The sequence below is a fragment of the Aedes albopictus genome, chromosome 1, assembly GCF_035046485.1.
Source record: "Aedes albopictus strain Foshan chromosome 1, AalbF5, whole genome shotgun sequence".
Classification (NCBI taxonomy): Eukaryota; Metazoa; Arthropoda; class Insecta; order Diptera; family Culicidae; genus Aedes; species Aedes albopictus.
Window position 1 is genome coordinate 332,611,268 of NC_085136.1, and position 22,804 is coordinate 332,634,071.

Below are 22,804 nucleotides of genomic sequence, written 5' to 3' on the forward strand. Positions count from 1 at the left end.
GATTAAACGGGTTTTTCAAGACGTTTGTCCTTACATGTACAACATAATCAACTTTTGGCTTATACTTTTCTAAAAATAAACAAAAAATCTTCACAGAGGCATTCTACTTCCAACTGTACACTAAATTGCGTGCTCCTCGACTATCTTCGTATTTGACCAGTGTTGCCAGTTTCACTAGAAAACCGCCCCAACATATACTTTTCTAGTGATTTATGATCACATTGCGGAATCATGCCACAACATCGCCCGTTCTTCCATTTGGCGCTTCAGCTCACGCAGTTCGCCCGCCTTCCGTCGCTGCATTTGTGGAGGATGATTGTGGATGTTGATCAGCTGACGCATCATCCCTCGCGACGTAGTAGTAGCTCGTGCTTTACACTGGATGGCTTTGTTTTGCACGCAAATCCACTGGATAGCTTGTTTGCCTTTATGTTTTCTTGTGAAGCGAAACCCTTCGATATCCAGCTGGGGCACTCCCCTCGAACTCATTACATACTGAATGTTCGAGTAGGTGCTATCTGTAAAACGTCGAAATTGATTTAAATATGAACGATGAAAACACGTTAAAGTACTAGAATATTTCAAATAATAGTGTGATCCTTCTGTTTTTGAGCAAAGGCTATTCCTTCTAGGAATTCGCAATTTTATTTGTTCGGAAGTTTGTCATTTAGCCAAATGTCTTTCGATCACCGATGCAAATGATAAAATATTAACAGAGTTTCAGATATGTGTTGTCGTCAACGTTATCTTTATGTAATAGATTATCAGGTTTTGTATATTACTATCTAAACATTGTAATGGATTTCCGAAAGATCGGGTTGTAAAAGCTTCAGCCTCTCCGCCGTTTGTTGTTTTAATTTGCGCAATTCACCAGCCTTCCGCCGTTCCATGTGCGGTGGATGGTTGTGTGTGTTGTTGTAGTACTGCACAAGTCCCTTCGGGGTGTTACTGGTGGTGGCTCGTGCCTTGCAAGCCAACGCTTTCGTCTGCAGACACTCCCATCGAATTGTGGTTTTGCAAATTTTCTGTCTCGTGTAGCGATACCCATCGATCTCCAGCTGGGCCGTTCCTTTTCGGCTCACGGTGTAATGAATGACGGCTTCATGACCTGCAGTGGATAAATAATTATAAATAAGCAGGAATTATACCATCAATACCATCTGGAGTACGAGGGAGTACTAGAATAAAACAAAATATGTGTAAATAAAAATTTATAAGTTTTTATCTCGCTTTGCGTCGGCGGAGATACCGATAAATGCTCTACAACTTGACGAAGTACTAGTGAAAAACAAGTGAAGTGCGTTTATTAAGCACAATCAACAATGTCCAGAAACAACGGTGAACGGGCAATGATAATTATATCGCGAACAATAACAGTAACAGTGTTCTCGCCACATTTGACGAAGTACTAGAATGCCACATATTCACGATTAGTCATTTTTTAAAACGAAATCCTCTAGCTCTGCTAGCAGATATTCCGCAGCGTATGTTTCTTCCGGAATTGGCTTGTCATTTTCAGCGCTAGTAGTCGGTTGTGGTTTCACTTCAGATGGAGCTGATTTCTGGTTCATCCGTTTGCGCTGTAGTAGAATGTCTCGCAATGTGCCACGTTTCCTTCGCTCCAGAATGCCATGATTGTGCTTTGCCCAAACAACTTCCAACGCTCCGGTCGAACGTCGCTGACGGTGCCTTGCGGGACATCTGTATGAAAAATAGATGTTCCTTTATAAATTGAAGTTCAACTTCAAATACATATGTTCGACTCATGCTTACCGCAATGCACGGAATTGTATACATCTCCAGTAGATCGTGTCCTCCTTCACGATGTGTCGTGTGAATGGAAATCCGTCGATGCAGAGCTGTGGTGATCCCTTGGTACTCATCACAAATTGCGCATTGCTGATAGGTACTATAGCGAAAGAGAACTTTGATGTTATATGAATGCCATGGCGAAAAACTGCCAAAACTAGTACTACAAAATTAGATGAAAATTTAAATGTAATTGAAAAATACGATTTATTTCGAAAAAGGCACATAAAATACGTAGTTTTGAATACTACACTAACAGACTACTGTCTTAGCCAAAATGTCATCACTCATCCGGGCCAGTTCCGTATGCGAGTGGTCATCAGAAATGATATAGGTCTTTCTGTTGAATACCAACAGTTGCGATGGACACCGTTCTTTCGAGTGCCACGCACACCGGTATATCTTGTGCCCACTACGAGTAAAATGGTACTCAAAGTGGTGTCCATCGTGCCGAACCCCGACACCACCCTTTTTGGTAGGAACGTTTACCAAATCGTAAGGCGTCCCGGTAGCAGTGATATGCTGTACATTCAACGACTTGTGGGACTTAGGTTTCGAGATTGTCCTTGGAAGCGATTTGGCATGCGATCCTGATCCGAGTGGTAGTTTATTCAGTATGAGTGATGATGTCGTGTAAATATTAACTGAAATTTGAAATAAAAGAAATCGGTTGGCAATTCTTCTTCCTAGTAAATTGAAATATGAACATTACTACTTACGTTTTTTGTCGCCAGCTTTTTTGACTGGCTCACGCTGATACAGTACAGACACTCCAGCCATCTCCGGATGTGGCATTTCAAATTTAGTTTGAATTTGACTGTAGTCTTTCATTGATCGTAATAGATCGCCTGGAATTATTCACAAAAAAATCAAATAGAACGTTGAGAACTATCAAATCTAGTACTACAGTCCATACTGATTGGTGGTTTGATTAATAAAAGGACAGTTTTCGTTTATTGTTCAGCATTTAAATGACAATGGTCTCCGTTAATCGAATAAACTAGCCCGTTCTGTACCAGGACTCGAGCTTCACATTGTAAATCTGCAAAAGCAGCGCACCGGTAGAGTTTCACTCCACTTTTGGAATAATGGTACTCGAAGTAGTTGTTCTGATATAAGACTTTCATTCCACCGACGATGCATGTTTGCAAAATCATTTTCTCCGACGGTCCCTTCAATATTTCCGGTACATCGATATTATCCGTTTTCCATTTACGGGCTCTCCTTGCATTCGGCTTCCGAATATTCCTGACACCAGTCGATGTCGTATGAGTATGCAGTACTAGAACGAAATACAAATAACCGCTAATTAGTAGCATTTATCAGTAAGAAATTCTAAATTTAAAAATCAAATAAACAAACTCAACAGCTAATACACACTTTATTCAACTTTTCAAATAAAACACATTCGGCTCGACACCGCATTCGAGTAGAACCTTGCGTGACATTTTTGGCAGATGGTTATGCGTCGCATTACCAAGCATAACTCGAAAAATGCCATTAACCTTGCGGGTAGTACTAGCTCGGGCTTTGCACTTGACGTGATCGGTAACCACTCGACACGCCCAGTATGTCGTTTCTCCAACGGTGTTGTTCTTGGAGAAAGTATAGTTTTCCAACACTAGAAGGTACTTCCCCCGTTGTGATGTGAAAAGTACCAAAGGTTGATCGTCCAATACGATTGGTTCGGCTTTGCGCTGGCGCCTAGATCTGGGTGGTCGACTAGCGATATGAGTCGGAGGAGAAGGGGATTTGCGCGGCGTGGGAGAGGGAGTAGTCATAAACTCGAACTCGATGAGCGAATTAAGATCTGCAAAGGCAATGGAATTGTTATCGAATGGTACAAAAATTTGAAAAAAAAAAATGAAGTAAAATAAACTAAACACGAAGTACTAGATGTTTCAACTTTGACCCACGCGTGGATTTATTTCTGGCTGTATTGCCTGTTGTGAAGATTTATAGATTCCGACGCAAATGAATGATTAGGCTCATTTTCAGCGTAGGTGCGCTATAAATGTTTGTTTACAATGCAAAACTATCACCAAATGTGTACCTAACAACATAGCGTAAAATACTCACCAGGACGCGGTCTGGTTTAATATCTGTGGGCCCACGCAAGAAAAATCCACGCAACTAATTTTCGCGCAGGAGTCTAAACAGGTGGAATCTCCGCAATACAACATAGATTTTGTGATAATGTCCATATCGGGAGGATGGGTGTGCTCAAGCTGGCGTGCGAGCAGCATCGTGTTGTCCGAATCGGTGATAAGACGTGCCCGGCACGCTTGCGATCGTTGTTTGCCACAAGTCCAGTATTTGCGATTTTTCAGATGTTTCGAGCAAATGTAGGTATGATTGTCAAACAATATTTTCGGTTTTCCACGCTGACCGGTGACGTAAGTGAAATTTACCGCCGGTTTATCCGCCAGGAGCTCCACCCAATAGTCTAGACGAGAAAAATGGAAATTAAGCTGTGAGATTCGTGATCTAGTACTGCACCTGACAACCTAATAAGGCAGTTTCACAATCATCTTGCTTTTCTTTTCTGTTTATTGAACAAATAATTTCAGATATATTGTCGATAGTCGGGCATATGACAATGAACGGGATCGGTAACGGACACCTTGTTGTCCAACTGAGAGGTTATTACTTTGGCCTTGCAACCCATCGTACGAAGCTTCGAACAGCGCCAATATGTGGTCCGGAAATTTCCTTTGTTGCGAATGAACGAATACCCATCCACGATTAGCTTCGGTGTTCCCCTTAAACCGCTCACAAATACCAGCTCCTTGTACTTTCTCGATGGATCTGAAACAAACACCGAAGGCAATTAGTTTGGCAATCCATACAGATATTCGAACGCAAAAGTTGATAAAATGAAAACTAATAAGTTTTATCGATTTTTTTATTATTATTGCCATAATTCACAAAATCAGTGATTATGCGTCGTTTCTCTAACAGTTACGTGACGCAAGCCTTTGGTCGTAATGGCACGGGATCGACACTTCCGTTCCCGTGCCGCAGCACATATCCAGTAGGTCTTCTGGGCGTTGCTGCTGTTCCGTAGGTAAGTGTGGCCACGGAAGATCATTTTCGGTTTCCCCTGCCTACTGATGGTGAATGCTACGTCCGAATTATCAAACGGAACACAAATCGTATTATCTGAAATTGATGAATGGGATGTTTAGCGTACATTGCTAGTGTTTTACTTTCGTGCTATACTGGTGCTCACGATGAATGCAATGACATTCTATGTGTTAAGCCACTACTGAATCAATAGGAGATAATCGATGTTTATCATGCATTATATCAACTTCATGACAATGGTCTTTGAACCAGTTTTATCATTAAAAATAAGTGAACCGATATTTAGACGCTTATTGCTTGTGTTCTGCATTCGTACCATACGGGTGTCCACCATGAATGCCGCACAGGAAAATAAGGACATCATGATAGGATTAAAGTTCACGTATATTTACATTTTTCCCGGTCTGTGATTGTAATCGAACTCGAACATTGTGATACGTGATTTTCCTCGATAGGTTATAGCTCGTGCCTTACATTTAGTCTTCCTCGCTCGCTCGCACACCCAATAGGCTTTTCTCCACTCTTTGCGGCATTGCGCAAGTAGATGTACCCATCCAGGTGTAACTTGGGGAAGCCGTACTTACTAGGCGCAATCCTCACATCTCTGCCCTCGAATTCAAACTGGGCTCCGTATTTATTCTTTTCTAAAACATGAATATGAAACTGTTAGTGGAGGGATAACCTCTCAACAATGCTATTAGAAAAAAGGCGCGATCGCATTTTAACTTGATTGTATCCGTCCAAAACCATCATGGGTGTACACGGTCGCTTGGTTATAATTCTTTGTTTTAAACTCTAGTACTACTTCCAACTTATGGTACAAAACAGACACTTTATTCGGAATCCTATAGAACAACATTTAAAGTGATGGTTCTTTCTTCACTTCAAAGGCGGCACCGCCAACCGGTTTATCGTAAAACTCGTTGATATCCACATCGATCAGATTGATCTTGGACAGATCGTTGTACTCGTTCGGATGCGTATGGCTCTTGTGAGTGTACTTCACGACCAAACTATTCCGATGCGTTACCACTTTGCATTTGCACTTCTTGGATTTGTACGCCGAACAGGACCAGTACGAGCGCTGGGTGTCCCCTTTGGTGCGGAAGAAGGAATTGTTTTCGATCACAAGCTTGGGTTTACCTCGTTGTCCGGGTGTAAATGTCCATGCGGCAAGATTCAGCACTCCCGACAGCCGTGCTTTCTTCACTGAAAATAAATTTAAGATCGAATTAGCTGACAGAAAAAAAGTTTGCTATTACAATCTAGTACTTCACAAAACATAGAAAACTGTTCGTGTTCAAGAATTTGGCTTTATTTCATATCCGGAAATCTGATGTTAGTTTTTAACGTCGTTTCGTTTCGCCTGGCCGATGATTGTGTACTAGATTTTTGAACGTCACATCGTAGAAGTTGCTGTCATCCGTTATCAATCGTGCGCGGCAACGGAAGGGTACAGCCTTAGCACAACCCCAATAGCATTTTCCGTTACTTCTCTTGTTGACAATGTACGTGTATCCTTCGATCAGCAACTTTGTGTTGCCTCGTTGACCAACCACGGTGGAAATGTGAATCTCTTGTTCTAGTTTCACCAAATACTGTTCTGGTACTACACTGATGTCGGGTCTGATGGTGGCAACCAACGAAGTCGGCGGAATGTAATCGATTTCTAGAAGACAGATAAGTAATCAACACTAATAATAAAAAAATAATCAATAGAAAGGATGAAGTAGTAGAACGGGATGATGAATTACTCGAATTTATTAGAAACAAAGCTTTGTATACATTGGATCATGTGTGTGATATGAGTTTGTCACTTTGTACACTCTTTGATCTTCGAAAATTGTGATCCGAGCTCGGCAATTGCTTTGCTTTGTACGATCGCACACCCAACAGGTGGCCTGGTTAACCTGCTTGCTCCGGTAGTACGAAAACCCTTGATGGAAAAGTTTCGTTATCACTTTGCTTTTAATCGGATAGTGAACGAATCGAATCGCACTGAGTGGACCCCAGTCGTACGGGTCTAGAAGTAAATGAGAAACAGTAATGATTATATTCTTCTGGCCACACATGACAAAAAAAAATTACGAGCTGAAACCTTCCAAACACTCAGATCATCTAAGCACACGAACATTTATTTCTAAGTCGATTAGATTTAATAAGACTAGAGTAAAATAGAGATCAATCGGTGATGGACTAGATTTGGGTATGTGTCTTCGTTGATCTAGAACAGGCTTCGAAATTTCTCGCTTAAATGGGGAAACAGCTTTTCGTGGGTATGTTCGGCTACTACCACACGCAACTTGGGTAGCCCGTTGGCTTCACTGGTAACGATACGGGCTCGGCATTTCAATCGGTAGTACAACGTGCACTTCCACGTCCTCGAACGCTGCCCGGGATAGGGTCTCTCATTCGGTGTGTACGTGTTGCCATCGAAGAACAGATGCTTAGTGCCTCGTTTCGACAGCACATAAATAATGTTACCTGTATAGGAGATAAAATGATATAATGTCAGTGGCAACAAACGTTCAGGTGTAGTACTAGAATGATAAACAAAGGCATAAAAATACATCTAAGTTTGTCGTTTTTATTCAACGTATCTCAATTTTCTAAGAAACATTTTATCATGGCTTCTTCATCCTCTTCACAGCGCAGGAAATCAACCGTTTCCGGCTCATGCTTCCACTGCGGATCGCTTCCAGTCTTGGGGCCATGGCTGTGTAAGGCATAGGATAGTTTTACGAACTCCACGCCATTGTGCTTGACCGTTATGGCTTTGGCTTTGCATTTCAGTCTTCGGTAGGCCGAACAGCGCCAATTGATTGTGCCGCCAAACTCTCCATTGCGGATGTACGTGTAGTCTTGATGTACTAGAAGGGGTCGCCCCCGCTGGGTTGATCCAAACTGTGCCATTTCCAGATCCGCTGTTTTGTCGGCCCCTCCTAAAAAAAACAGTCAAATAAAGCAGCATAAAAATAATCTGTCCCATCTAGCTTAGCTAAAACGAGCAAGCAATCAGAGTCATCAAAGAATATGTTTTCCACAAAGATATTTTTATTATAGGTGACACAGATCTTCAGCCCAGGAATTGATAGTCTAACGATCCTGTTTGCATAGCTCTACGCCGCTTCCGTCGCAGGTCTTTACAGTACATCTCTTGCATGTGGGTGTGCTCCGTACTGGAGACCTTCACATAGTCACAGCCGTTGATTGTTTTAGTGAGTGCTCGTGCTTTGCACTTGAACCGTTGGTAGTAACGACACTTCCAGTTGACCCGGACGCCACCCTCGTTTGTTTTGTTTTTGCTGTAGAAATAGCCATCGTATACTAGACATTGCGATCCTCTGGACGTGAACTCATAGTGAGACCCGTTGCGAGAAGCCTTGCATGTCATCTAAAAGAGGGAAAGATAATTATGTATTTTACATGATGAGGTACTAGATCAACCGATTAAACGACGCGAAGGGTTGTTCGTATGAGTATTAAAAATAAATTTGAATATAGTCTATATGGTGAAGTACTAGATCAACACAAACGGATGTTCGTATACATGTAAAAAGCTTTAATTTGTATATAAAGTTTATTCTGGCAATGTATGATTAACAAAATAATTTCAAATGCTTCGGTAGCACAGAGCCAGTGTTTGTTCGTAGTATACCTGTAAAAAAGAAACTAAAATCAGTTGTATTGAATTTAAAGAAAACAAGTTCATTTTCTAGTTATAATCAACCGCAAAACTCGCACACATCACTTTCCACGCTTACACACCATATTTGAGCCATAGTAGTTTTGCCGGAGAACCATGTTACGATATACAAACACAAATTTCTTCCATCCATATTAAGGATTGACAACAAGTATTGCATTGTAAACGTTCTGATTAATCGTCCCTCAAACAAATGTTTAGGCACTTTGGTTTCAATAAATGAGAAAAGTTTAACTAACGTCTCCTGACTGTCCCTGACTGTCTCTAATCTAGTTCTTCCAAGCAATGATGCAAATTATCACCTCACGAATGCTCAATCAACTTATCAATTGTATTTTTATCGCTTGCGTTTGAACTGTACACTGCTCAGCGATGACCATAAGCAAAGAAGTGGCAAAACGACCATGATACAACTCACAAACGATTTTGCACACATCTGTCAGTGCCGCACATACTCATCCAAACAGCCGAACAACACCGAATGGGTTGGTTTTAGAAGCTACGGCACGAACGCTCGACACGCACACAGAAGCATCATTCGCATGTACCGACACCACACCAATAAAGTTTCTAGCCTACGATGCTTCGCGATAAGCTGATCGAAAAGCATCGAAAGCGATGAAAAGACAGGCTTGGCTGGAACGCAACAGCTCAACGACGAAAAGGAGCAGCCAACAATGCTGATCAGCGTGGAGTCGGTTCGTGTGCTATTCGTACGGGTGGTTGGTTTGATAAAGCGAGGAAGGGTGAAAAAGTATTCGTTATCGAAAGCGAATCGCATCATTTCGCGAATGTTTTCACCAAATAGCAAGCTTGCTTCCAAGAAAAAAAAGCTACTCTCCACTATCTTTGAATACTATAGGATACCAACGTGTACCGTTCACATTAATTTATCTTTCAAAATGTACACGTAAGTGATGTGTCAGTTTGCAGGTCGTTAACAAATGACTGAACTTACCATGGTACCATTTTCCACTGTCTAATAGTTCTCGTGGTAGTGTTTCGACGCATCACCAGACTTGGAGTCAGTGGTCGGAGGATGAGTGTGGAAACCGCAGGTTATTCGAACAAAATGCTGACCCTCAATTTCTTTCGTCACTGCTCGCGCCTTACAGCGAAATTTTACATGCCAGCAACACTTCCAGTTGGTGGTACTTTGCTTCTGCTTCTCCCGCACGTAGCTGTAATTTTCATGCAGAAGCATTTGGTGACCGCGTCGAGTTTTTCCAAAGTATGCATTAGCGAATAGTTCTAAAATAATGAAGAGGACAGTTAGCTCCAAAAGTCACATAGAGATGTCTACCGCAGTATAGTTATCGATTGAAACACTGAGCAGTGCAATGCACAAATGATAATTTTATTTCTTGTCGGCAAAGAAATTCACCGTATCGAATCGATACGCTTTTCGGTCATGGTTGTGATTGGGGTTGGTAATTTTCATCATTTGGCGTCCAAGGGCCGTTTTGGTAACGGCTCTGGCGCGACATTTTCGCTTTCCGGCCAGCGAACACTTCCAGTTGCAGCCGTTCCGGGCATCACGATCTTTGATGTAGGCAAAACCATCGTACAGGAGCATCATCTTTCCACGTTGGGTGTAACCGAACTGAGCTGCCCTAAAGCTCGGGGGATCTACAATGGAAAAACAAGGCATCATTTTGAAGCTATTCATCGCTGAGGTATTGTAAAAAACTCAACGGACGCCCCATGGAATCTAGTACTATAGATCATTTCCCCCCATCAGTATTTCTTGGTAAAATATCATTCTAGCAAAATTATGCATTTGTTTTTATTTTGAATTCCATGTGGTTAATAAAAACTCTTGAATAAAAATAAGTCATTTTGGCAACCTTGCAATATTTGCAGCGAAGCCAGGGGAGATTCTTATCAATCCAAGAATAATTAAAATGGAAAACGAATGAGGCACGTTCGGTGAAGTACTAGATGTGTAATAATGAACTTAATTTTTGTATGGTATAAATCTCCGTTTAGAAAAGAATAGGAAGCAATCAGTGAAGTACTAGATTGAAAGTAGTGAGCTGGATTTTTGTATGGTGAAATGATTAATTCTCCGTTTCTGCAATGAAATGCTGCAAACAGCTTGGGTTATATGATTTCTTGCCTAATTTGATGTAATTTGAGCAAAAGTTTGGGTAACTATGTTGTTGTATTATTTATTTCTTGCAACTTCAACAACACAGTTACCCAAAGTTTTGCTCAAACAGCATCAAATTAGGCAAGAAATCATATAACCCACGCTGTTTGCAGCATTTCATTGGAGAAACGGAGAATTGATCATCTCACCATACAAAAATCCAGCTCACTACTTTCAATCTAGTACTTCACTGATTGCTTCCTATTGGTGCAAAACGCGTGGATAACCGTGTAGTTCTTTTCTCCATTTCTTGCAACTCGATTAACGCAGTTATCCAAAGTTTTGCTCAAGCAGCACCAAATTACGCAAGTAATAATTATACCCACGCTTTTTGACCCATTTCATTGCAAAAACGAAGAATTGACCTTCTCAACATACAAAAATTCAGCTCATCACTACAAATCTAGTAGTTCACCGATCGTGTCCTATGAAAATGAAATGATGAAATGACCTATACATATGTTACATGGGCATTGATATTGTTCGCGTTGTTTGGTATTTGAGAACTAGCATTCTGCTACTAATGTCCGCCTCGCTAGTATGACTTTGTCATTGATTCGGGTTTGTCCTCCGCCTCCTACTTCTTGCATTTTTAATGATTACGTGCCTTACATTTCTTTTCGATACTCATCCCGACTGTGCGTGTGTTTCTCATGGGTAATCCTCATCATGTGCTTACCGTCGGCGATTTTGGTAATGGCTCGCCCACGACATTTCATCCTTCGGAACAGCGAACACTTCCAGTTGCAGGTCTTCGCCGTTTGGCGGTCTTTGATAAATCCGTACCCGTTGTACATTAGCATCACGTGTCCCCGTTGAGTGTATCCAAACTTTGCTGTCACGAATTGGTTTGTTACTGAAAGTACAAAAGATCGTTATTGAGATACCAACAGGTGGATCTTCATCAAAACGAGTATCATTAAGGCGAAACTGGAAGCATTTTATCATTTTTTCGGATTTTGATTTTTTATTAAATAACGAAGCAATATTTTCAAAATCGGGTTTCGTACACATGTAAACTATGGATTAAGGTATCTTCTGAATTTTTTTGAGGTGGAAAATGTTTTCCATTTTTGCAGAAACCATTTTTATGTGAAATTTTGTTCAAAAATGGTTTATGCAAAAACGAAAAACATTTTCCACTACAAAAAAAATCAGGAGATACCTTGATCCATACTCTACATGTGCACGAAAACCGATTTTGAAAATATTGCTTCGTTATTTAATAAAAAATCAAAAACCAAAAAGTGAGGAAATGCTTCCAGTTTCACCTTAATCAAATCTGCAAATGCGAAAGTTTATTTCAATATAAATAGCAATATATTTTGTACATATATCTCACGATGCAGTACTAGATTCATCTGCTTAGAAATTAAACCACAAATGACAAGATTTCATTTAAGAATTTTGATAAACTACCTTCGAAAGAAAATTTTCCTCAAAATGTAGTACTAGATTGGCGTGCTCACATTTTCTAATGCAAGAACTGATAACTCGACAGTGTGAAATGCCTTAGCAATTTGATTTCTGAAATTTAGCAATTTGAATTTACTTCCAATAAATAGTTGCATTTCGGCTAAAAATCTAGTACTTCATTCAACAAGGGTATCTAGTACAAATGCATCAACCGGAACTGAATGTCGGATTCATCGGAGGGTTCAATTTTGTCACTGTCCGACATCTTTTCCGGCCCATGCGAATGGGCATTACCAGCCAGCCGAATAGGGCATTCACTAGGGCTTTTGGACGTCACACAGGTCGCCCGGCAGGCATACTTGACGTATTTTGAGCAGCGCCAGAATACGTTCTTGTTGCTCTGACGATTTTCCACGTATTTGTACCCGTCGTAGATCAGCATGGTGCGACCTCGCTGCGTTCTGCTGAACTCGATAGCCGGTACGTCCAACGTGTCCATCACCGTCATTGTGGTGGATCCTAAAAATCGGGCGAACCAAACAAATAAGTCAGTACTAATTGGTTTCGTTTAGGTTCGCCTTCAGTAGCGCTCTACGACCAACTCCGAAGCCAACACAAATATTTATAACTAAACTTTAATATTTATTTTCAGTATCGTTCGACTTTAGTTACACTTTCTATACAGATAGGTTGTGTCGACGGCTGCCCGGCAATACCCGATTCCGTATTTATCATAATTTCCGAAAGACGATTGTAGTCGGATCGTTTGAACACTCCGGCCACGTGATTGTGGGGCGTACTGTGGTGAATTTCTCCGTTCAAGGTGTGTAATCGCCCATGACATTTGATCTTCGTGGTGTAATAGATGCAGCGCCAATAGTCCTTCTGCTTCACGGTTTTCTCCTTGACGTAGTAGAATCCATCGCACGACAGTTGTAGCCGACCCTTCTGACTGCTGCGATAGGTGAGCACCTGGCCATTACTGCTCGTCACGGACAGATGGTGCTTGTACTCTACAAAGAAAGTTGCAACACTGTTAGTAAAGCGTGAACATTCTAATTTTTCCAAAATGAAGTACTAGAACGGTCGATGTAAACGCACAGGGATAAAACTATAAAATTTATTTCCAATCGACATGCTGTGATATCGACACATACTTCTCAATCCAAAACCGTGAACATTTCTTGAGCGATGAAAGCCACCTTGTGACGCTTCAGAGGCGCATGGATGTGCTTTTCCCGGTGAATGACAAAGCGCTCGGGGTTCTTGTACTGCAATATCCGGGCTGGACACTTGAGCTTGCTGGTGGCCATTGACGAGCACCGCCAAACTACTCGCTTGTAATTCTCCGACATGAACAGATACTTGACGCCATCGATAATGATCGCCGGACGGCCTCGGCTCGATTTCGTGAAGTAGATTTCTGAAAGGTAGTAGGTTTGACGGTTAGAAATGGTAAGGTATGACCAAAAGGCGAAATATTATCAAGACAAAACACATGTTATCTTGCAAAAATGTTTATTTGATGCGCTTATTTGGATAAACTCGAGCTGCTGTAGTACTAGAATCAAATGACGTCAAACTTTCGTCGTGATTGTGTCTGTACTTTACAGTGATATTGGACGTGGTCTCATTGATGACGACTGTACAGGGACACTTGCGTTTATAGTACTGATGGCACTTCCAGTAATGCTTATCGTTTCGCTGGCGATTGCGAAAAAACTTCACTCCGTTGACCATCAGCAAGTGAGTGCCACGTTGTGTTGATCTTCGGAACTCAAACTCTGGTCTGTTGGTCGGTAGGGCGAATAACGTTGCAGCTAAAATTAAAATCACTCGATAAGAAGACAAGAATTAGATGATCGGCTGAGTGCACTGTTCCAATATAAAATGGGGAGAGAATTTCTGTGTGTAAAAACTTTTAATTCGTATTTATTTAGTATCACGATCTTATGTTGCCCAAGAGTTGCTTCAACAGCTTCAGCGATCCGTACGCGCGAGGCCGCACTACTACTGGATGATTATGGTCATTCTTGCTGATGGAGAACTCATCCATCATGGTCTGAATGCGCACCTTGCACCGGTACACCAGGTACTGACTGCATCTCCAGTAGACTTTTTCGCCACGTGTTACATGTTTGTTAAATGTGTGACCTTGGTAACGAAGCTGCAACGTGCCGGCTCTACTAAGGACCATTAGTGGTTGTTTCGAGTCCAGTTCCGTAGCTGCAGAGAAATGTAAACTGGTGATCAATAGTAGAAGGTAGGAAAATACGCAGTACTAGATTAGCAGACGTTTTGTTCAATTTAATTAATGGGAGACGAATCTTTTCAGGTTGTATTTGTGTCTGTTACAATGTGCAGTACTAGATTAATTTTGTCATGGGTTTTGAGTAAGAATAAATCATTTACTTTCAGTTTGACATGCCGATGATCTGCAATAAAAGTCTGTGATTATGCGTGCGCGGTACAAGATTATTCGAATGAGCATTATGCTATATGATATATGGAAGAAATAAGAACAAGGGAGCCAAAAATAAAAAGAACACATGTATGGTTCAAAACAATGGTTCTCGTTTTTTTTAGTGTACTTTCACCGGAAAGCTACGATAGGATGCTCCACAGACAAAAGATGAACTCCCTGATTTTTTCACGCTACACTGCACTTATATTTCTGCCCAGGTATCATCGAAGTCTTTGCTCATTAACGTTTCTTCTAGTCTCGTCAGCTCGGCTTTGCTAAGCTGGCCCAAGTGTTCCTCCGGACGATCCTTATAGTAGTCGCAAGTGCAGTCGTCGTTATGTTCGGCCATAATTTTCAGTTGGCCTCCTTTCAGCTCGTGAAACATGACCTGGCCGGGACAGTTGTACTCTATGCAAGAGAAGAAGCTCCGGTAAGCTCGTCCCTTTGTTTTCAGATAAATCTTGTTGCGCAATTTAAGCAACTGTTGTTTGGTACTGACAGCAAAGAAGATGGCTGTGAGGAAAGAACGAGATTTCGAAATCAATGTTAGCACCTTCAGCGTCGACATTCAGGGAAAATCTATCAACGGTAAACTAGGTAGCATTATTCCATCATAGTCTTTATTCAACCCTCCTGTAGCTGTCGAAAATATTTTGGTTTTTCAGGTTTCGTTTCTGATTTTTTCCCATGCCGTACAGAAGTCGCTTCATTGGAAGATGATTGTGATAGGGATTCTTGACCCGCACCATCACGCCATACTCCATCACCACGGTCGCCTTGCATTTCAGTCGGGCAGCGTGTGCACAGCGCCAATAGGTGCACCTACCGGTCGACGTATTCTTGTGGTAAACGTAGCCCTTCCATACCAGTTGGCGAGCTCCACTAGACGACAGCTCAAAACGGAAATCCATTTCTAAAAATGGAAAATTGGTTATTATTCGAGCTCCATTGCTTATAATCAGGTTGAACAATATCAGAAAAACGAACAGATATGAAAATAACGCATTTAATTCACTTTATCTTTTCATAATAGGTTATGGCAAACGGATTCTAGTACTTCTTTGAACTCTGAAGGTAACAGAGGCGGTTCCGGATGTAGCCCAGCACGAGTGATTCGGAAACTTCGACGTTTTGTTTCTTGAAAACATGCACCACATGTACTGGAAGAAAAATAAACAAGAATGTTGGAAATATATTCTAGTACTTTTTTGGCGTACACCGAACGTAAGAAAGAAAAATGAAGTCCAAACAGATCATTTGACATCCATGTTCATAGTTGCCAGTTCTGCAAAAAACACATTCATCATCCACATATCTATGTGTACTCAATTATCTAGTACTTCAACAAAAAGAATTTTCTTACCTATAACTGATTTCAGTTTGTCCTCATCTAGCGGGACCAAATCGCCAGAATTCTCCGTTCGGGAAACACAGGCCTTCAGCAGTGTTTGCCGTCCGAAAATGACGTCAATCAAGCGTGCCGTATAGAGTGCCGCCTTAGGAGTGTAGATGCTTACGAGATCTATCGTCGAGATAAAGATGGCGCTGCCGCTGTGCAGTGGAACCATAGTAGACGGCGCCTCAGCTACCGGCCGCCCTGCCTTCTTCCACTGTTCCGGTGGCGGCTTGACTTTTGGACTCGGCGGACGCGTTTGTACCGTGAATGAAATGCATTGTGATTTAAGCGGTAAAGGTTTCATCGATCCTGGAACTAATATTGAACAATATGTTATTGAAAGCTTTTGGTTGAACTGCTTACTAAAAACTGAGATAGTTGGTCAACGCTTGAATTTGTATTCTTAAATAAAGGTTTATTGTTCTAATATTAGTAATCGGTCGTATCCTCTTTTTTCTGTTCGTCACTTTCAGAACCCTCCGGTATGCAATCGACCACAAACTCGGTGTATTGTTCTTGAGCCGACTTATTGGTTTGACTGCTAGGGGGACCGGTTGTGATCACTATGGTCGCTTTTTTCTTCGTAACTCGCCGCTTCCGTTTGATTATGTCGGAGTGGGTGTGGTAGCGATTCAGAGGTGTTATCACGTTTCCAATAGTATACACTCGGGCACGACACTTCTGATTCCACCACTGATTACAGCGCCAAATTTTCTTCGGGGTGGAGTTCTGGGTCATCACCAGTTTCTCAAAAACAAACGGCTGTCCAAGGTAGAGTAGTTGCTCCTTGCCACGCATTGTTCTCGTAAAGATGGCTATGTTTTCAGAATCAGTTGCTAAATTTTGTAGAAATACATAATAAATGAGAAAGGCATCAGTATTTAGGAAATTCGAACAATAAATAAAGTACTAGCATTTTTCGACAAGTGAAACAACCGTGGCTAAAAAGTGCAATTCCATTTTTATTGGTCAGGCAATCAACTAGTGGTTTGGATACTCGTTGGAGGATGATTATGGCCATGTTGTCCTAGTTTAATCTCGGTGGTGACGGTGTTCTGAATTAGCCTTGCCCTACAGCGGCCAACTGAGTTACGATTACAGACCCAATTGATCGATGTCTTGAAAGAAGCCTCCTTTCGATATGCGAAGCCGTAAAACATCAGATTCTTTCCACCTTTCTGGTTCGGTACGATCTCGTAGGGCTTCTTCAGCCAAATTCCAGTTTTAAATTGGTCGAACATTGCTGAAATAAATTTTAAAGAAAAACATTAAAAATCAATTGAATAAAACAACTATTGACTATTGTAACAAAATGTGCTACAAAATAAAGAACTAGAATAGAAACATTCATGTGCGATGCTTTAATCGCTATTGTATTGTGTATTTTCGAGCGTTTCGATGCACAATTTTACCGAAGTCCCTTCGTCGTATTGCAACATAGGTGGGTGATTGTGGCCTTTTTTACTTAGTTTTAACCCTCCGCTATTGTTTGTAATGCATCGAGCTGCGCACAAGCCCCCATTCGCGCTTCCATAACCGGCGAACCTATTGTAATTAGGATTTGCACAAACCCAGTTCAACGTATTGGCGAACTGGGTCTTCTTCCGATAAAGGTATCCTCGATAGCACAGGTTGAGGCCGCCCTTTCGATTACAAACCAGTTCGTACTGTTCGTCGTACAGAAATCCTCGAACTCGGTCTGAAATTATACGATGAAAAGAAGTGTATTACAAAGCATGTTAAAATTATTCAACCATTCTAGTACTACACAAAAATACATCTTCAAAGATTCGAAGTTTATTGGAATTCCACTTCTTTAACTTTGTAAACCGCATCGTGGTTGTGCTTTCGCTTGCTGAACTTGATCATTTGGTGACCCTGAGTAACACACCGTGCCGGACAACGACTTGCCGAGCTACTGCTTTTATTGCACACCCAATTGACCGTACTATTGTAGCGACGTTCCGTGATGAAGTGATATCCCTTGTGCCTCAAACTGAACCCGCCACGACGATTCTCGATGAAATCCAGTTCCTGCTTGTACCAAATACCAGCGTACATTCCGGGAAGTACTTGATTAGACGACTCTGAAAAGTGACATCCTTTTTGGCGATAAATAGACTAGCACTAATCCTACTTGATAAAAAATATTACTAGAACTAGTGTTGACTAATTCATTTGATTCAATTTATTTCACAACAGTTCATTCATATCCACGGGTCCATGATTGTGCCAGTGGACCCCAAAGCGGATCTTGTTGTTGCCCTCGGTGTATATCCTCGATTTACAGCTCGATTGTGTCGTATTGCTCTTGTTACAGATCCAGTTCATTGTGCGGTTGTGCCGCTTCTTCTGGATGTAGATATAACCTCGGAAATGCAGGTTCATTGTTCCGCGTCGATTGATCACGTAGCACAGCGGAAAGGAGTACCACACCTTCGGAACCGGATTGCGATCGCCCAACGCAGGAGGACAGTACGGAATCGCAGTAACTGAAACGATAAAAGAACTACCGGTAAAAACATCGCAGATAAGTACTAGTTCAAACGATAAAAAATAAAAGATTTGAAGTACTAGAATGGCTGGCAGAGATTTATTCCTTATCTGGGTTTATCACATAATCAACTTTACAGTGCGGTTGTCGCATTCGAAAAACGATATCCCCCTGCTCATGAGATTTCACGTTCTCCATCACCGTCCGGCCCCAACTAATCTTCTCCGTTTCCGGCCCATGCGAGTAATCTTCGATACGAGCAGGTTTCTGACCAGGCTTCACAATCAGTCGGCTGCGACACTTGAATTTGGTACATCTATAAAAAATTCAAATTTTATTCAAGGGACAGCGTTAATGTTAGTAATAGCTCACCGAATACAGCGCCAGTAATGTCCTCGATTTTTTCGATACAGGAAGTTATCAACCACCAACAAAGGATGCCCTCGTTGACTGAAAATGAAATCCAATCCAGAAGCTTGAAGAAAAACAAAAGGGTTCGTATAAGTTTGTTATATGCGCACCGTATTCTAGTACCGCATTCAAAACCGTAATGAAACTTCAACATTTGTATATTTTTGAATAAACGGAATTTATTTGATCGTTTTCTAGAAACTGGACGGGTGATTATGTATCCGATAGCGCATTACCGTATCCCCTGGAAGCATTGTTATCATCCGTCCGGGACATTTGTCCACCAGACATCGCCAGTAGGTTTTGTATTGCTTCACCATCTCTCGACGGAACCGGTAGCCCAGAAATATAAGCAAAAACCTTCCACGCTGGCTCTGGCAGTAAGTGATTTTCTCGTTGGCCATCCAACTGTTGGCAATGTCGTGGGCAAGGAATACCTGTTTCTCCAGCGCACGGAAACCTTGATGATCCCATTCTATAAATAGTAACAAGAAGACGTAATTTACTCAACTAATTCTAACTTCTGCTCTGGCATCAAAATTATCATCATGGTCTATAAAATATTCTAAAGGAGATTAATTCTGGGGTTCATTACAATCATTCACTATGGTACAGTTTATCGAAATGGTGCCTCCCTCAATCCTAGAACAACTCGGCGGATTCTTTGAAAGGCGGTTCATGGTTGTGCACGTGGTACTTAACGATGGTCCCATCGACGGTGGTAACCCTTCCGGGGCACTTGCAGAAAGAGGCGCACCGCCAGTAGCCCTTCTCCTTGCAGCCGCCATTCCGGCGAAATTTGTACCCTCGGAACACTAGCAGCGGGTGTCCACGGCGGCTTCGGATGTATTGCACGGCTTCCGGATACAACTGGTCCCGCAAATCGTTTCGAAAGTAGACACTCTGCACTCCACTCTGGCTTTCGACTATTGTAGTACTAGATGTGGTGGTAGTAGTCGTTATGTAAGCTACAACGAGAAAAGTTTTCATTAGTTTCATAAGCGAAGTAATAGAATAGAAAGCATGGGTTTGAGACATATCAATCATAATCAGCGATGTAGGTATTGAAGTACTAGAATGTATAATTTTTATTTTCGCTTCGACTCATGCTTCTTGTGCATCATGGTCTGCTTGTACCACGCCTCCAAATTGATGCTGGACAGATCCGTTTCCTCGAGAATCGACGAGTTGATGCGCTGTTCGTCGTTCGCGTGGCAGTGATGTGTCAGCTTGAGAATCTTATTGCCCTGGCAGATTACGCGACCATTGCACTTGGAACTCTTGTAACGGATGCACAACCAATAGGAGCGCGTTTTTCGAACCCGTTCGCACCGGTAGATAAAATTGTCAAGGGCCAACAGAGGAGCCCCACGCTGGCTTCTGATGAACGTCCGGCACTCTGCGGCGTCGTAAGGGGTAAAGTCTAAAACTGTACAAAGAAATAATGGATTTATCAGTACTAGAATAAAACGATGAAAAATTTTAAAATCAGCGATAACACGTTGGTTTGTATTGCTTCACGAACATTGATAGTTTTATTATTGCGATTCAGAGGTAAAAATTCAGCTTAAAAATGCATGTTTACAGTTCAACTGGCAAGCCGTAGTCTTCTAATTTAGGCAATACGTCGATCTTGATCAAACCAATATCCGGGGAGCCGCTGTCCAGCAAAGTAGAACCTCCGGATAAAAAGCTTGAACTGTAGAGCCCGCTAGTGAGATAGCTCGGCGGTGGATCCGCCCTGGCTACATCTAGTACTTCATCCACCATATTGTTACGTCGACTAATCTTGGCTATTTTCTCCGTGTGTGGATCGTGGTTGTGCTGCGTTCCTGTGAGAGCGCTCAGCCTGCCATTCACAATCACGCATCTAGCCCTGCATCGTTCTTCCTTCTTCTTTCGAGAGTAGTTGTGGCACCGCCAATACACCTTGTTCCCTCTAGTACTGTGACAGTTGTACAGGAAGTCATTGATCACCAGACACGGCGTAGACCATGGGCTTTTGATGAACTTCAGCTCCTGCGAGTAAGCACCTTAAAACGCCACAGATAAGTAAACAAAGGTATTCTGTTAGTTGATTTTTTAAATGATTTATTTATACTCTAGTAATGGAATGAAAGACGATCGATTTTTTATTGAAACTCGTTTATCATAAATACTGTACGACATTCTGCATTTCACTCAATATCGCTCTAGTACTATAGTGAAACGCATAATTTCATTTGAACATGTTCTACTATTTTTCATGGATCGTACACACTGTACTGGTCGAAAACATGTCTTCCATGCAGTTTGGACATTTCTTCCGGGTGGTTATGCAGTCCGTGAAAGTTTATAACCTGATTGTCTCTAGTAATGCATCGCACCGAGCAGCGGTTTGGGCCTTTCCGATTACTGGAAAACGTACATCGCCAGTAGGTGGTATTCGTCGCCTCGACCCGTTTGTTGGAGAAGAAAACATACCGTTCGTAGATTAGAAGTTTACGTCCCCAACGACTGCGAACGAACAGCAACTTGTTTGGTTCCTCTTTGATTAGTTCAGGCTCCACCAGACGTTCAATGAGAACTGTAAAGATCGAATGTGAAAATTTTAAAAATTCAACGTTCTCAATCACATTCACGGTTCACGGTCTGGTAGCACAAATTTACTTATATCAACTAAATCAAACAGAGAAACGAGCATCTCAAAAAGGCAATTTTTATTCTGCTGGTGCTACTTTCAGGAATGCATTGCAGTCATCCAATAGATATTCTATCATCTCCGGAGGCATGTGGTCGTGTTCGCCCTTGACACGCTTAATCTGAACGTTGTCCGTCGTTATCCGAGAGGGACAACTTTTCAGCTTCGAACGCCTGTGAACGCACTCCCAGTAGCCCAGCTGTTTTCGTCGACGGTTCAACGTGTACTGATGGCCTTTGTACAGCAATAGAGGTTTGCCCTTCCTACTTCGGACGAACTGTACCGCCTCACACTCGATTTTGAAATCTAGAAGAAACAAAATAATTTACCGATTGTAACTTTATGTTTTTGAATACTTTAAATAAAATATAGTAAAATAAGATTATTGTAATTTTAAAAGAAAACATATTTTATTCATTTTTTAAGCCGAATCACATATTGTAATTGTGGAATACACGGTTCCCAGTGAGGATAACGTTCTATAAGAGGTGTGCCCGGAAGCCATGGCCGTTGCTATCTTTATTATGTCTGGTTCATGATTGATTGTGTTGTACTAGAGGGGAACAAAACATATTGTTAGACTATGAACATTTTACAAACCGACACAATCATCACATACTATTCCAGTTTGAAATGTATAGTTGATCGCCCACGCTTTTCAGTCGCCCGCGACATTTTTCCGCTCGGTTGTGCACACATTCCCAGTAGATGATGTATTTGTTACGGCCGCATCGCCGTAGGTTCGATCGATAGATATACCTGTTGTGAACCAAATGGATGCCTCCCTTACGACTGGTGAGGAATGTATACACTCGATCCGACGAACCTACGCATTCGTCATCTTTGAAGAACATCTTCGTCGAAGATGATAGCTCATCTGAAATGGACATTGGACATTCGTTAAGCCCTTGTCATTTTTTTTATTATATGTTCTTATGGTAACATGCGGAATTGCTCTACTTCTCAGGCAAATTTCATCTGCGCGCACTTTTTCCAAGCTTTATTATCACGGTTCAATTTTAATTGTAGTACTAGAATGTGCTACTGAGGTGTCGCATAGAACGTATCCGTCCCACTCGCCATCATGTCTCCTATGTGACTCCCAGGTGCTTCATGCACGACTTCCTCGATGGTATCCTGAACGACCAGCTTGTAATCGGTTCCATCGTCGATGACGTCCATGATAAGA

At 41.7% G+C, this 22,804-nt stretch overlaps 3 protein-coding genes and 2 long non-coding RNA genes across 12 annotated transcripts; all 5 read right to left on the reverse strand.

The window, feature by feature from the left end:
* Positions 1 to 9: 9 nt before the first annotated feature.
* LOC115264252 (uncharacterized) lies at positions 10 to 14,814 on the reverse strand. 5 transcript variants are annotated; one of them, XM_062847366.1, is made up of 5 exons: positions 13,328 to 14,814; positions 12,465 to 13,183; positions 11,434 to 11,610; positions 6,169 to 10,231; positions 4,340 to 6,105 (listed from the first exon to the last, which is right to left on the reverse strand). In XM_062847366.1, the coding sequence occupies exons 2-4, from the start codon at positions 12,676 to 12,678 to the stop codon at positions 9,960 to 9,962; spliced, it is 663 nt and encodes a 220-aa protein (XP_062703350.1). In that variant the 5' UTR covers positions 12,679 to 13,183; positions 13,328 to 14,814; the 3' UTR covers positions 4,340 to 6,105; positions 6,169 to 9,959. The 5 variants fall into 5 exon arrangements, with proteins under 5 accessions (XP_062703351.1, XP_062703350.1, XP_062703347.1 ...); XM_062847363.1 differs by having other exon boundaries at positions 6,169 to 8,554; positions 9,561 to 10,231; positions 12,465 to 14,814; XM_062847365.1 differs by having other exon boundaries at positions 6,169 to 8,568; positions 9,561 to 10,231; positions 12,465 to 14,814.
* LOC109413373 (uncharacterized) lies at positions 1,562 to 3,620 on the reverse strand. Of its 3 annotated transcripts, none has more exons than XR_009997578.1 (4): positions 3,190 to 3,620; positions 2,529 to 3,091; positions 1,774 to 2,453; positions 1,562 to 1,701 (listed from the first exon to the last, which is right to left on the reverse strand). It is a non-coding gene; the product is annotated as an uncharacterized LOC109413373 (long non-coding RNA). The 3 variants fall into 3 exon arrangements; XR_003896113.2 differs by having other exon boundaries at positions 2,529 to 2,657; positions 2,726 to 3,620; XR_009997577.1 differs by having other exon boundaries at positions 2,529 to 3,620.
* Positions 14,815 to 15,237: 423 nt separating the features above from the next.
* LOC134285805 (uncharacterized) lies at positions 15,238 to 16,334 on the reverse strand. Of its 2 annotated transcripts, XM_062847369.1 has the most exons (3): positions 15,998 to 16,334; positions 15,692 to 15,794; positions 15,238 to 15,547 (listed from the first exon to the last, which is right to left on the reverse strand). In XM_062847369.1, the coding sequence occupies exons 1-3, from the start codon at positions 16,332 to 16,334 to the stop codon at positions 15,529 to 15,531; spliced, it is 459 nt and encodes a 152-aa protein (XP_062703353.1). In that variant the 3' UTR covers positions 15,238 to 15,528. The 2 variants fall into 2 exon arrangements, with proteins under 2 accessions (XP_062703353.1, XP_062703354.1); XM_062847370.1 differs by having other exon boundaries at positions 15,238 to 15,919.
* A 125-nt stretch (positions 16,335 to 16,459) lies between these two features.
* On the reverse strand, positions 16,460 to 16,828 carry LOC134284055 (uncharacterized). The gene has a single exon (XM_062842276.1). The coding sequence runs from the start codon at positions 16,826 to 16,828 to the stop codon at positions 16,460 to 16,462; it is 369 nt and encodes a 122-aa protein (XP_062698260.1).
* A 1,375-nt stretch (positions 16,829 to 18,203) lies between these two features.
* On the reverse strand, positions 18,204 to 22,122 carry LOC134285806 (uncharacterized). Its single transcript, XR_009996675.1, has 2 exons — positions 18,897 to 22,122; positions 18,204 to 18,840 (listed from the first exon to the last, which is right to left on the reverse strand). It is a non-coding gene; the product is annotated as an uncharacterized LOC134285806 (long non-coding RNA).
* Between the last annotated feature and the right edge of the window lie 682 nt (positions 22,123 to 22,804).